The sequence below is a fragment of the Mobula hypostoma genome, chromosome 13, assembly GCF_963921235.1.
Source record: "Mobula hypostoma chromosome 13, sMobHyp1.1, whole genome shotgun sequence".
Lineage (NCBI taxonomy): Eukaryota > Metazoa > Chordata > Chondrichthyes > Myliobatiformes > Myliobatidae > Mobula > Mobula hypostoma.
The window spans coordinates 17,366,705-17,380,741 of record NC_086109.1 but is presented as its reverse complement, the minus strand read 5'-3'; the positions used below and the strand labels follow the sequence as shown (position 1 = coordinate 17,380,741).

At 42.8% G+C, this 14,037-nt stretch overlaps 1 protein-coding gene across 9 annotated transcripts in view; it reads right to left on the bottom strand.

The window, feature by feature from the left end:
* tmcc2 (transmembrane and coiled-coil domain family 2) overlaps positions 1–14,037 on the bottom strand; it is a 189,033-nt gene that overhangs the window by 16,166 nt on the left and 158,830 nt on the right. For all 9 annotated transcript variants that reach the window (XM_063065373.1, XM_063065372.1, XM_063065370.1 and 6 more), the window contains one exon: positions 12,193–12,781. In XM_063065373.1, the coding sequence (XP_062921443.1) occupies positions 12,193–12,781 (589 nt within the window). The remainder of the gene's footprint in view (positions 1–12,192; positions 12,782–14,037) is intronic.

Sequence of the window (14,037 nt, the reverse complement as noted above, 5' to 3'; positions counted from 1 at the left end):
CCAGCCTTCAGCTCACTGCTCAGTTCATTCATCTCTGGACTGAAATGAAGCTGTGGCCTGCAACTAGCAGGCTCCTGGACTGTCTGCAGCAATGACTGGCTTCGTGGCTGTGGAGTCTCTTTTGTGAACTTTAGTTCACAGTGTTACTTGTTTACTTCTTAATTATTTGCATGATTTGTTCATTTTTTTGGTGTTTTGTGGCTGCCTTTAAGAAGACTGCAAAGAGGTAAAACTCAAGGTTGTATATAGTATACATACTTCGATTATAAATGTACTTTGAACTTTGAAATCAAGGGTTATGGGGTTAGCGCAAAAATACAACTAAGCAGTACAGGAGACTGAATCTCCAACTCCTGTTGAGTAGAAGTAGACCATAGTCATATTTCTGTGCTTATGTTTTCATTTAATAGAAGTGAATGCATTATATCCAAGCATTGCAGATTAAAAGCCAAAGCATAATGGATTCACATTATAACTTGCAATTCTCTGGAGTTTTGTATAGTAGTCAAAATACTTCATGGATCCAAGTATCCTTAAATGACAGGTCAGAGTAAGGAACTGTGCAATATGTTAAGCTTTGAACTTTTAAGTTATCGGGACAGCACTCAGCATTAAGTGGCCAATTGAATTTTAAGAAGATTTTTATAACATATTTAATAACAGTAACATCCACTTTTGCACTGTACACAGCAACCATACACTGTTTTGGACTGGCCATTGACCCAGTATGAGAAGCATTAGGTCTGGGGAACTGCTTCAAATTACAAATTAGATATGGGCCTCAGAGGTGTCATTTGATAATAGCAACTCAATTGATGTTAACTTTTCATATTTTATACAGCTGATACAGGTTTTATTTAAATTAAAAACTTTGCATGAGCTAATAAGCTGTTGCAAATTTATCCAAGTAGCTTTATTTGACTAAAATTAGGTCTATGGTTAGGGCAAAGTCGTACACCACAGAAACCTGCTCGTCAAGCTCACTACTTCCAACTGACCTCACTGCCCATCTATACAAATTCTTTTGCCAGCATTAGGTCCATGTCCTTCTCTTCCTTGGCTATCTAACAGTCACATAGAACATAGAATATAGAACATTATAGCACAGGACAGGCCCTTCAGCCCATGATAGTGTGCTGACTTTTAATCTACTCCAGTATCAATCTAAAGCTTTACTCCTGCAGAACCCTTCATTTTTCTTTCACCTAAGAGTTTCTTAAATGTCCCTAATGCATCTGCCTCTAGCACTCTCTGCATCATGTTCCATCCACCACCACACTCTGTATGAAAACTTAAGCTGAGGGAATCAAATGTATACATTTAAAGGAAAACAAGATAAGCAAACGAGAGAGAAGGAAGTCTTAAGTTATTTCAATTAAGTTAGAGAAATGGGATAGGAAGAGTTTCAGAACATAGAAGACTACAGTACACTACAGGTCCCAAGGCCCACAACGTGGTGCCAAACTTTCATTCCGCTCTGAGATCACAGCCTTCCATTTTCCCATCATCCATGAGCCTATCTAAGAATTCCTTAAATACCCATTTCTGCACCGGGTGGGGGGGGGGGGGGCTCTGGCTGTCCACTCAATCTATGCATCTTACCATCTTGTACACCTCTATCAAGTCAGCTCTCAACTTCCTTCACTCCAAAGAGAAAAGCTCACTCAACTACCTTCAAAAGACATGCCCTTCAGTCCAGGCAGCTTCCTGGTAACTCTCCTCTGCACCTCCTCTAAAGCTTCCACATCCTTCCTATAAGGAGGTGACCAGAACTGAATACAATATTCCAAGAGTGGTTTAACCAGGGTTTTATAGAGCTGCAATATTAGCTTATGGCTCTTGAACTCAATTACCTGACTAATGAAGGCCTACACACCATACACCTTCTTAATGATTCTATCAACTTGCATGACAATTTTGAGGCACCTATGGACATGGATATCACGTCTTTTAAATATAGTGAATCACCACCTACCTTCTCCAGATATCCATCACCCTATGTAAACTCTTTACCTTAAAATTCATTTCTCTCACCTTAAATCTATGCTCTTTTGTATTTGATACCCGCTGCTATGAGAAAAAAAAGATTCTATCTACCTAATCTACTGTATGCTTCATCTATCAGGTCACCTCTCTGCCACATTTGCTTCGGGGGGGGGGGGGGAGGGAGCCTACCCAATCTCAAATTTCAGAGTTCAAAAGTTCAAAGTCAACTCCTCTAATCTCCTGGTGAATCACATTTAAACTCCCTCCAATATAACCACATCTTCCTATCTTCCTTCATTGTGATGACCAGACTGAACACAGATCTCCAAGTACAGTCTGACCAGTGGTTTGTAAAGTTACATCATAAACATCCCAACTTTTACATTCAGAAAATCATACAGCACAAAAACAGGCCCTTTAGGGCCACATCGTCCATGCTAACCATGACGCCCATCTGCGCTAATTTCATTGACCTGCATTACGCCTGTATCTCTATTCTCCTTTCCTTCTCTAAGTACCTATCCAAATTATTACTAAATATAATTGCGTATGTCTCTACTACATACTCGGGCTGCTTACTCCAGGTAGCCACCTCCCTCTGGCTAAGAAATTTACCCTTCAGGTATCCTTTACCTCCCTCCTCACTTTAAACTTGTACCCACTGGTTTTAGACTCACAATCCTGGGAAAAAAGATCGAACATCCACCGTATCTACACCGACATAATTATATAATCCCCCAAGAGGTCACCCTACAGCTTTCTTCTTTCCAGTGAGAATAAACCAGGCTAAAAAAAATACTACCCTCTGTTCCAGGCAACATTCTGGTGAATCTCTTCTGTACTCTTACTACATCCTTGCTGTAAGTGTAGCATCCAAGCAAAGTATGATGCAGTTGCAACATGACATCCCAATCCTCATATACGATGGCTCCGTCTGTGAAGGTAAGCATGTAAAATCTTCCTCAGCACCCTGGTGTCCCCACTTTCAGTCAGCTATGGGTTTATACTCAAGATATCTCTGTACATTAATGCTCCCAAGGTTCCTGCCACTTCCACTGTATGTCACCAGAATTTGAATTTCCAGTAAGCAAGACCTCATTCTTGTTTGGATTAAGCTCAGTCCAGTCAATTTATCTGATTTATATCCTGTTGAATTTTCAAACAGGCTTCCTTGATATCAACACCATTACTAATTTTGCTGCCATTTCTGAACTTACTAATAGTTCCTCCTACACTGGCATCCTAGTTGTTCGTATCAATCACAAACAACAGGGGTCCCAGCCTCATCCCTGCTGTACAGCAGTCACAGACTTCCAACCACTATTTGATCCTTTCATCACCACCCTCTACCCACCATTACCAAGCCAATTTTGCTTCCAATTAGTCAGCATTACTTGGACTCCATGTACCTAATCTTCTGGATAGCCAACCATACAGGATCCTGCCTTGCTAAACTTCATATTGATAGCTGCTCTACCTTCATTTATCGTCTTAGTTACGTCCTCAAAAATAAACTATGAAATTGAAGGATTTTCCCCTACATCACAGTTCGTTAACCATCTCCAATCAGGTCTCATTTTTTTCAAATGAGATGAATTCCATTCCTTGAGAATTTTCTTCAGTAACTTCCCTACCACCCATTTAAAGATCACCAGGCAGTAGTTACCTGGCTTATCCGTGCTACCTTTATCTAACCTCCACCCTTAGCTAACTTCCAACCTCCTCACCCTCAGCAACTGAAGGTGCAAAAATCTCAATCAGAGGCCTCAGCCATTTTCTGTAACATAGATGGACAGACCTCATTTGGCCACGGGGACTTACTGACCATAAAGCATAACACAGAATTGATGGATATCAAAATATGATTACAGAATCAAAGCATACCTTCAGCAGAACAATTGGCATGCAGGAAAGAGAAATGGAACAGTGTTGTTGATCTTCTACTGAAACTGGAAATATTCAACATGGAAAAGAAAGGAAGCAAATAATAAAGTGGAGATCAGGAGCAATTAAATGAAGTGATGGTGATGCAAGGAAAAATGGAAGTGGGGTGAGGGCAGTGACAGGTTTAGAAAAAGTAGTTGCAGACTGGCTGCAAATAGTTGTTGTGGAATAAAAAAAATTTGGTTTACTAGACACTTTGTGGGTCTGAATAGAATTTGTTCTATTAAAAGAACGGAACCATAAAACTAAAGAGCATTGTGTGCTCTTTGGCTTGCAATGCACACTAAAGCAGCTGATAAAAACCATGGTGGCACAAACTGTGAAAACACATGGTGAACAGCTCCACCATCAGTCATTTCAAAGAATAACAAAAGTAATAAATTCATATCACCCAGTTCTCCTTCCTGCACAATCTGTAGTTCCTTGTCTCACTCTAATTTCCCCTTTGCTCCAAACAACAAACATTTTCAAATTATTATTACGGAAAAAAATGACCATTTGCACAATGGAACCAATTAGCGTGGTCACCAAATCGTTTAATGTAAACCTGAAAAAATCCATTGTATGCCTATCCTGTTCTCCTCTGATGTGTCCTGACTGCCTCTGTTCTAGTCATAGTCATACTTTATTGATCCCGAGGGAAATTGGGTATCGTTACAGTTGCACCAACTAAGAATAGAGTATAAATATAGCAATATAAAACCAAAAGTAATTAAATAATAATATGTAAATTATACCAGATGGAAATAAGTCCGGGACCAGCCTATTGGCTCAGGGTGTCTGAACCTCCAAGGGAGGAGTTGTAAAGTTTGATGGCCACAGGCAGGAATGACTTCCTATGACGCTCTGTGTTGCATCTCGGTGGAATGAGTCTCTGGCTGAATATACTCCTGTGCCCGACCAGAACATTAGGTAGTGGATGGGGGACATTGTCCAAGATGGCATGTAACTTGGACAGCATTCTCTTTTCAGACACCACCATCAGAGAGTCCAGTTCCATCCCCACAACATCTCTGGCCTTATGAATGAGTTTGTTGATTCTATTGGTGTCTGTTACCCTCAGCCTGCTGCCCCAGCACACAACAGCAAACATGATAGCACTGGCCACCACAGACTCATAGAACATCCTCAGCATCGTCCGACAGATGTTAAAGGACCTCAGTCTCCTCAGGAAATAGAGATGGCTCTGACCCTTCTTGTTGACAGCCTCAGTGTTTTTTGACCAGTCCAGTTTATTGTCAATTCGTATCCCCAGGTATTTGTAATGCTCCACCACGTCCACACTGACCCCCTGGATGGAAACAGGGGTCACCGGTGCCTTAGCCCTCCTCAGGTCCACCACCAGCTCCTTAGTCTTTTTCACATTAAGCTGCAGATAATTCTGCTCACACCATGTGACGAAGCTTCCTACCGTAGCCCTGTACTCAGCCTCATGCCCCTTGCTGATGCATCCAACTATGGCAGAGTCATCAGAAAACTTCGGAAGATGACAAGACTCTGTGCAGTAGTTGAAGTCTGAGGCATAAATAGTGAAGAGAAAGGGAGACAAGACAGTCCCCTGTGGAGCCTCAGTGCTGCTGATCACTCTGTCGGACACACAGTGTTGCAAGCACACGTACTGTGGTCTGCCAGTCAGGTAATCAATAATCCATGCAGGAAGGCATCGCTGTCAGCTTCTCCCCAGCAGAGCAGGGCGGATGGTGTTGAACGCATAGGAGAAGTCAAAAAACATGACCCTCACAGTGCTCGCTGGCTTGTCCAGGTGGGCGTAGACACGGTTCAGCAGGTAGATGATGGCATCCTCAACTCCTAGTCAGGGCTGGTAGGCAAACTGGAGGGGATCTAAATGTGGCCTAACCATAGGCCGGAGCAGCTCCAGAACAAGTCTCTCCAGGGTCTTCATGATGTGGGAGGTCAATGCCACCGGTCTGTAGTCATTGAGGCCACTGGGGCGCGGCATCTTCGGCACAGGGACGAGGCAGGACGCCTTCCACAGCACAGGAACCCTCTGAAGTCCATCACAGGCAATGAGCTCCAGCTCATAACTACCTCCTACAAATTTAAGCCTTTCCTTATATTTCAGGTCTTGCTCATCATTTTGAATCTGACCAACATGGTTTTGAACCATCTGTTAATAGGATAAATGGAGAGAAACGTTCCAATCTAAACCTATGATTTTATATCATTCTGCCCTTGTTCTAGAGTTTCCCCATTTTCTTAAGCTAGACAGATAAATAAACTACAGTCCTGGTGTAGTTGTAAACAACAGGAATTCTGCAGATGCTGGAAATTCAAGCAACACACATAAAAGTTGCTGGTGAACGCAGCAGGCCAGGCAGCATCTCTAGGAAGAGGTGCAGTCGACGTTTCAGGCCGAGACCCTTCGTCAGGACGAACTGAAGGAAGAGCGAGTAAGGGATTTGAAAGTTGGAGGGGGAGGGGGAGATCCAAAATGATAGGAGAAGACAGGAGGGGGAGGGATGGAGCCAAGAGCTGGACAGGTGATAGGCAAAAGGAATACGAGAGGATCATGGGACAGGAGGTCCGGGAAGAAAGATGGGGGGGGGGGACCCAGAGGATGGGCAAGGGGTATATTCAGAGGGACAGAGGGAGAAAAAGGAGAGTGAGAGAAAGAATGTGTGTATAAAAATAAGTAACAGATGGGGTATGAGGGGGAGGTGGGGCATTAGCGGAAGTTAGAGAAGTCGATGTTCATGCCATCAGGTTGGAGGCTACCCAGACGGAATATAAGGTGTTGTTCCTCCAACCTGAGTGTGGCTTCATCTTTACAGTAGAGGAGGCCGTGGATAGACATGTCAGAATGGGAATGGGATGTGGAATTAAAATGTGTGGCCACTGGGAGATCCTGCTTTCTCTGGTGGACAGAGCGTAGGTGTTCAGCAAAGCGGTCTCCCAGTCTGCGTCGGGTCTCGCCAATATATAAAAGGCCACATCAGGAGCATCAGATGCAGTATATCACCCCAGCCGACTCACAGGTGAAGTGTCGCCTCACCTGGAAGGACTGTTTGGGGCCCTGAATGGTAGTAAGGGAGGAAGTGTAAGGGCATGTGTAGCACTTGTTCCGCTTACACGGATAAGTGCCAGGAGGGAGATCAGTGGGGAGGGATGGGGGGGACGAATGGACAAGGGAGTTGCGTAGGGAGCGATCCCTGTGGAATGCAGGGGGGGGGGGAGGGAAAGATGTGCCTAGTGGTGGGATCCCGTTGGAGGTGGCGGAAGTCACGGAGAATAATATGTTGGACCCGGAGGCTGGTGGAGTGGTAGGTGAAGACCAGGGGAACCCTATTCCTAGTGGGGTGGCGGAAGGATGGAGTGAGAGCAGATGTACGTGAAATGGGGGAGATGCGTTTAAGAGCAGAGTTGATAGTGGAGGAAGGGAAGCCCCTTTTCTTTAAAAAAGGAAGACATCTCCCTCGTCCTAGAATGAAAAGCCTCATCCTGAGAGCAGATGCGGCGGAGACGGAGGAATTGCGAGAAGGGGATGGCGTTTTTGCAAGAGACAGGGTGAGAAGAGGAATAGTCCAGATAGCTGTGAGAGTCAGTAGGCTTATAGTGGACATCAGTGGATAAGCTGTCTCCAGAGACAGAGACAGAAAGATCTAGAAAGGGGAGGGAGGTGTCGGAAATGGACCAGGTAAACTTGAGGGCAGGGTGAAAGTTGGAGGCAAAGTTAATAAAGTCAACGAGCTCTGCATGCGTGCAGGAAGCAGCGCCAATGCAGTCGTCGATGTAGCGAAGGAAAAGTGGGGGACAGATACCAGAATAGGCACGAATGCCCCATCTCCCCCTCGTACCCCATCTGTTACTTATTTTTATACACACATTCCTTCTCTCACTCTCTTTTTTCTCCCTCTGTCCCTCTGAATATACCCCTTGCCCATCCTCTGGGTCCCCCCCCCCCACCGTCTTTCTTCCCGGACCTCCTGTCCCATGATCCTCTCGTATCCCTTTTGCCTATCACCTGTCCAGCTCTTGGCTCCATCCCTCCCCCTCCTGTTTTCTCCTATCATTTTGGATCTCCCCCTCCCCCTCCAACTTTCAAATCCCTTACTCACTCTTCCTTCAGTTAGTCCTGACGAAGGGTCTCGGCCTGAAACGTCGACTGCACCTCTTCCTAGAGATGCTGCCTGGCCTGCTGTGTTCACCAGCAACTTTTATGTGTGTTGCTGGTGTAGTTGTAGTTTGAAGGCAGTTTTATTATTCACCACTGCTTTTTAGTACACAAGGAGCTGAGTAAAAGCCAGTATTTCTCTGCGTTCTTGTGAAAGGTAGATTCAAATATTGATTAAAATTCCTTCGACTTCTCACAAAGTGCTTTTATCTAAATGAAATGTACAAACGATAAAATGGCTAACCTGATGACAATGCGATAATAAGTAATCAACTCACAAGTAGGCAGTGAGATCTGCTAATTAGAAATAAAATACAAACCAAATCAGAAGAAATATAACATATACACTAATGAAAATATCTGAAAAGGCAAACTGAATTTTAGGAGTCACAAATGGTTGAACCCCAACTGGAACTCCACGGGATAGTACTCTATTTTCCTTCAAGTTCACTTACTTTGGTCTGCCTTTATTCAGGATTCAAGATTGTTTAATGTCTTTTCCAGTACACAAGTGTAAAGGAGAACAAAGTAATTGTTACTCTGGATCTGATGCAGCACAAAAAATACCCACAAAGATAAAGAACACAATAGTAACAGAAACACAATAAATATAAATCTATAAGATAGCTTATATACACATTGATTGTATGTCCATAAAGTAACACTAGGCTGTAAACAATGTGACCAACAGGAAATGACGTAGTGGTGGCTGGAGGTGTGGAGGGATGGGTTAGTGGGTGGTGGTGTTGATCAGCCTTACTGCTTGAGGAAAATAACTGTTTTTGAGTTTTGTGGTCCTGGCATGGATGCTATGTAGCCTCCTCCCTGATGGGAGCCTGGGTAAACAAACCACAAGCAGGATGGGTGGGATCCTTCATGAAGTTACTGGTTCTTTTCCAGCACCTTTCTGCATCTACTTCCTTGATGCAAGGTAGGCTGGTGCCAGTGATGTGTTGGGCTGTTTTTATTACCCACTATAGAGCCTTCCTGTCCACTGCAGTGTAGTTTCCATACCATGCAATAATGTAGCTTGTCAGAATATACTCCACTGCACATCTGTAGAATGACTTGAAAGAACATAGAACATGGGAAATTTACAGCACATTACAGGCCCTTCGATCCACAGTGTTGTGCCGACCATGTAACCTACTCTAGAGACCGCCTAGAATTCCCCTAGCGCATAGCCTATTTTTCTAAGCCCCATGTACCTACTAACAGGCTTTTAAAAGACCCTACTGTATCCTATTCCACCACCACCACCAGCAGTGTATTCCATGCAACTACCACTATCTGTGTGAAAACTTACCCCGTTGGTACCCATTTCCAAGCACCTTAAAACTATGTCCCCTCATGTTAGCCATTTCAGCCCTGGGAAAAAGCCTCTAGCTATCCCCACAATCAATACTCCTCATCATCTTATACACCTCTATCAGGTCATCTCTCATCCTCCATCGTTCCAAGGAGAAAAGGCCAAGTACACTCAACTTATTCTCATAAGGTACGCCTTCCAATCCAGGCAACATCCTTGTAAGTCTCCTCTGCACTCTCTCTGCAGTATCCACATCCTTCCTGTAGTGAGGTGAAAGCATACAGTAGATGTACATAGTCCAGCTGTCTTCAGCTTCCTTAGAAAGCAGAGATGTTAGCCAGCTTTCCTGATTGTGTAGTATGTGTTCTGGGACCATGAATGGTTGTGCAAGATGTGCACTCCCAGGAGTTTGAAACTTCCATTGCTATTCCGCGAAGTAAAGAAAGGTGTGAGTGATGCGAGTTCTTCTGAAATTGATAACCATCTCCTTTGTCTTGCTGACATTGAGGAAGAAGTTATTTGCCTGGCACCAGGTCTTGCATGCTTTCCCTTCCTCTCTGTAGGCCGTCTCATCATTGTTGGTGATGAGCCCCACCACCATTGTGTTATCAGTGAACTTGATAATCTGATTATTCAGGTGATTGGTCTTATATTGTTCTAGTGCTTTGCTTCTTTGAGGACACGCAGTTTTCCTATTTCATGGAGCTACCTGAAAATCATCTTTATTGTTTTTTTTAAATCATGCTCACTGGGCATTTTGCAAAAGTCTGTAAATGCAATTCTTAACAGGATTCATCAATGGACTGCTCCAGTCCTTTGTAGCCAAAAAACAGTTTAGTATTTTTTTTAAATTCAACTAGACTAGCTCATATCCACATTATATTTGGTTACAGTAAAGATTTATGTAGTCTATAGGGTTTTTGCAACTTTATAGCACAGTGAAGGACAATGGCCATTCCTGGGTTGGGCTGAGAGCACAGTCAAAATTCAAAGTTCAAAGTAAAATTTATTATCAGACCACATACGATTCTGAGATTCATTTTCTGCGGGCATACTTAGCAAATTTATAGAACAGTAACTGTAAACAGGATCTGTAAACTGTACACATCAAGAACTGTAAACTGTAAACAAACTGTGCAAATGCAGATAATAAAACAAATAGCAATAAATAATGAGCATGAACTAACAAGATAAGAATCCTTAAATTAGTGTAGTTATCCCTTTTGTTCAAGAGCCTAATGGGGTAGTAACTGTTCTTGAACCTGGTGGTGCAAGTCCTGAGGCACTTTTACCTTCTACCTCATGGCAGCAGTGAGAAAAGAGCATGGCCTGAATGGCAAGGACCTGTGATGATGGATACTGACCTTCTATGGCAACTTTTCATGTATATGTGTTCAATGGTTGAGAGGATTTTACCCACGATGTACTAGGCTGAATCCACTACCTTTTGTAGGATTTTCTGCGCAAAGGCATTGTTGTTCCCATACGAGGCCATAAGTGCAGCCAGTCAACACACTTTCAAAAAACAGCTTAGTTAGAATCAGTACCTTGCCCAAGTTAACTGTATCTATCATTTGTAATATCGGTCCAACCAGAAACATTAGAGCAGCAGCTAAGTCAAGAACTATAGTGCCACCTTATGGTTCAATGCTAACAATTTTTTGAACATTATATACTGCAAAATCCTAGTTAAGATTTTGCCCAGTTTTATTCTATGCAAGGGTGTCAGACACCAATGAGAATGACTTAAATTCAGAATGACTCCTCAAGACCAGAGGGCATCTTTTTTGAAGCTGTTCAGCCTTCAGCTGATACCCATATATAGTACTGTACAAAAGTCATAGGTACATACATGAGTGATGATAAACCTGATTCTAATATGGGACTCTGTTGTGGACTGAGAGTGGGAAGTGGGCAGCGAGAAGGGAATCATGGTTGAAAAAAGGGGAAGGAAGAGAGGTGGGAATGGGAAGCACCAGAGTGACATTCTGTAATGATCAATAAACCAATTGTTTGAAATCAAATGACCTTGCCTAGTGTCTCAGGGTTGGGTGTCTCTGCACCCATGCCACACCTCCCCGTCCCTGGAACTCTTCCTTTGCCACCTATCCTGCACCCCCTCCTGTGGCATCCACCAAAGCTGCCATTCCCAACATCCTTTTCCCCTGCCAGATTTACAAACTCGCTCTCTGCTCCAGTTTGATAAAAATGGTACTGTGCAAAGGTCTTAGGCACCCCAGCTATATATGTGTGCCTAAGACTTTTGCACAGGACTGTACTCATGTAATTCAACAGAAGAAACTGGATTATATTCATGAAGGGAAACCAATGGTAATTCCTCTTTACTCCTATGTTATGATAAATGTAGTACAAATATACTGAAGGTCCAAAGCTAAATTGATTATGTAGTGAAAGGGGTTCTTCAAATAAAAGAAGAGCATCCATCCTTTGACCATACCTGATGATTACAAATTACCATCGAGAACTGTCATCATCCAAAATAAGACTGGAGAGAGTCTACTGACCTTAAAGAAAATTCCATCACAATGCATATCATTTTATGGCTATCAGTATAGACTAGAAGTATCAGTGTTGCAGTGAATGTAATAGGAATGAGGACAGTGACATATAGATACAGTATTTTGCTTCATTTTGAGGTGTAAACCTTCTTTCTTAGTATTCTAAGGGGAGTTGTAAGGAGGATAAAAAAAAGCTTTATGAAAAATGTTAGATTTTTGATAACTCATGAAGATAACTCATTTATCTTGTCGTCAAACCACAACAACAATAACAATAATAATAATAATAATAATAATCATACCTGTATCGTTCTTCCTGCAAGCACTGCGTCATGTAGGCATAGTCTCTTTGTAGTTGCCCTTTCAAATCTTCCATTGCATCCTCTAAATGGGACTGACCATCTTTAATTTCACGAAGTTCATCCAGGATAGTATCGAAATTGTTGTGATGACTGTCCAACGTATTTGATTTTGGACTCCCCATGCCTCCAGCTCCCGCCCCAGAGTTACTACCACCCGCAGAGCCAGAAGTGGCACTGGAACATTCATCCTCGCTTCCGTACTTGGGACTTGACACCAATGTAGCACTGCCACTTAGAGTCCTGGTGGCCTCCTCCTGGTGTGACTCATCCATCGTGTCCTTCAAATGGGCAATGTTGTCAGCGCTGCCAAACTTGTTTCGTATCAGGCTTGCAAACTCCCTTGGTTTGGAAACTACAGCTGTGTGAGTGACTTGAGAAAGGCCAGACAAACCTCCCTTCACACCTTCCACTACACCTCCTCCAAATCCACTGATTCCAGCTCTGACATTGGCACCCACATCCTTCAGACCTTGTTGCATGTCCCGTAGAACATCCTTTGGCTGCCTCGAAAGACCATTTTGCTCTATCTCTGTAAAGGTTAATTTTTAATATGTGTATTATGCAGAAAGCAATATTTATAGCTTTAGCTTTTTTGATATTAAATGGCGATACATATTGCCTTGCCTTCTTACGCATCTTGAACTGCTCAACAGCACAGTAAAAAGACATTTAGATCATTTGTTCATGGCCAATACTAACTTTATTCTCTAAACAGTGTTTAAAAGTTCAGATTAACATTCCAGTGAAGCACTCTACATGCATTCATAGAAGAAGAAGAAAAAGAAAGCCCTTAACTCAGAGTGGAGACATTGGGACGCCATCATGACGGCGTTTTTTTTTTAGCAGGCGTTCTTATTTTTATGAGACCGAGTTGCTAGCTCGACACTCAACCCAGCACGATGGAAAGCGTGCAAGAGAGCCGGCTGGATTCGAACTCGGGAGCCACTACGCCACCAGCCGGCTAACATACATTCATACTTCCCCAAAAAACTGAAACAGTTGATAACCCACTTTAAATTAGTGATATAATTTAAACCAGTGGTCCCCAACCACCAGGCCGCAAGCATGTGCTACCGGGCCACGAGGAAACGATATGATTTGGTGATATGAACCGATATAAGTCAGCTGCACCTTTCCTCATTCCCTGTTGCACCCACTGTTGAACTTGAGTGCATGTGAGGTCCGCAAGATATTGTCACTATTAAACCGGCCCGCGGTGCGCAAAAGGTTGGGGACTCCTGATTTAAACCATTCAGAATATAGACTAATTTTTGCAGCATGAGGAAGAACAGTGACACAAACTATCTCATTGCATTCAATTCTCTCTCTTCATTGTTCCAAAATCTTTTTCTTTTATTTTTAATTCTTGATTGTATTTGCTATTGTTTTGTTTGAAATTCAGCATTATAAGGAAGATGACATGGGTTTTAAAATTTCCCTAAAAGTCTGAGTTCAAAGTCTCGGTTTCTGTTTCGCTGTATTACGTTTTATTGCGGGTGGGGAATACAACCATTCATAGGTCTAGATTTAATTTTCCTATCTTCTGCTTTTTGTTTCCACAGAATAGTTGGCAGTGAAAACAAAACTGACTTCAAACCTGAGTGGAAATGTTGCATTCCACTCAACTGAATTTCAAGCTTTTAAATCAACTGGAAGTCCAGAAAAGATTTCTGTTACCATCTCATAAAAAGAGCATGCTACTAATTTGACAATACAATCATAGAAGTTACATAAGCTTTAAGAAAATTCATAAAGCAGAATATCCTAGGTATGACTTCTGGATTA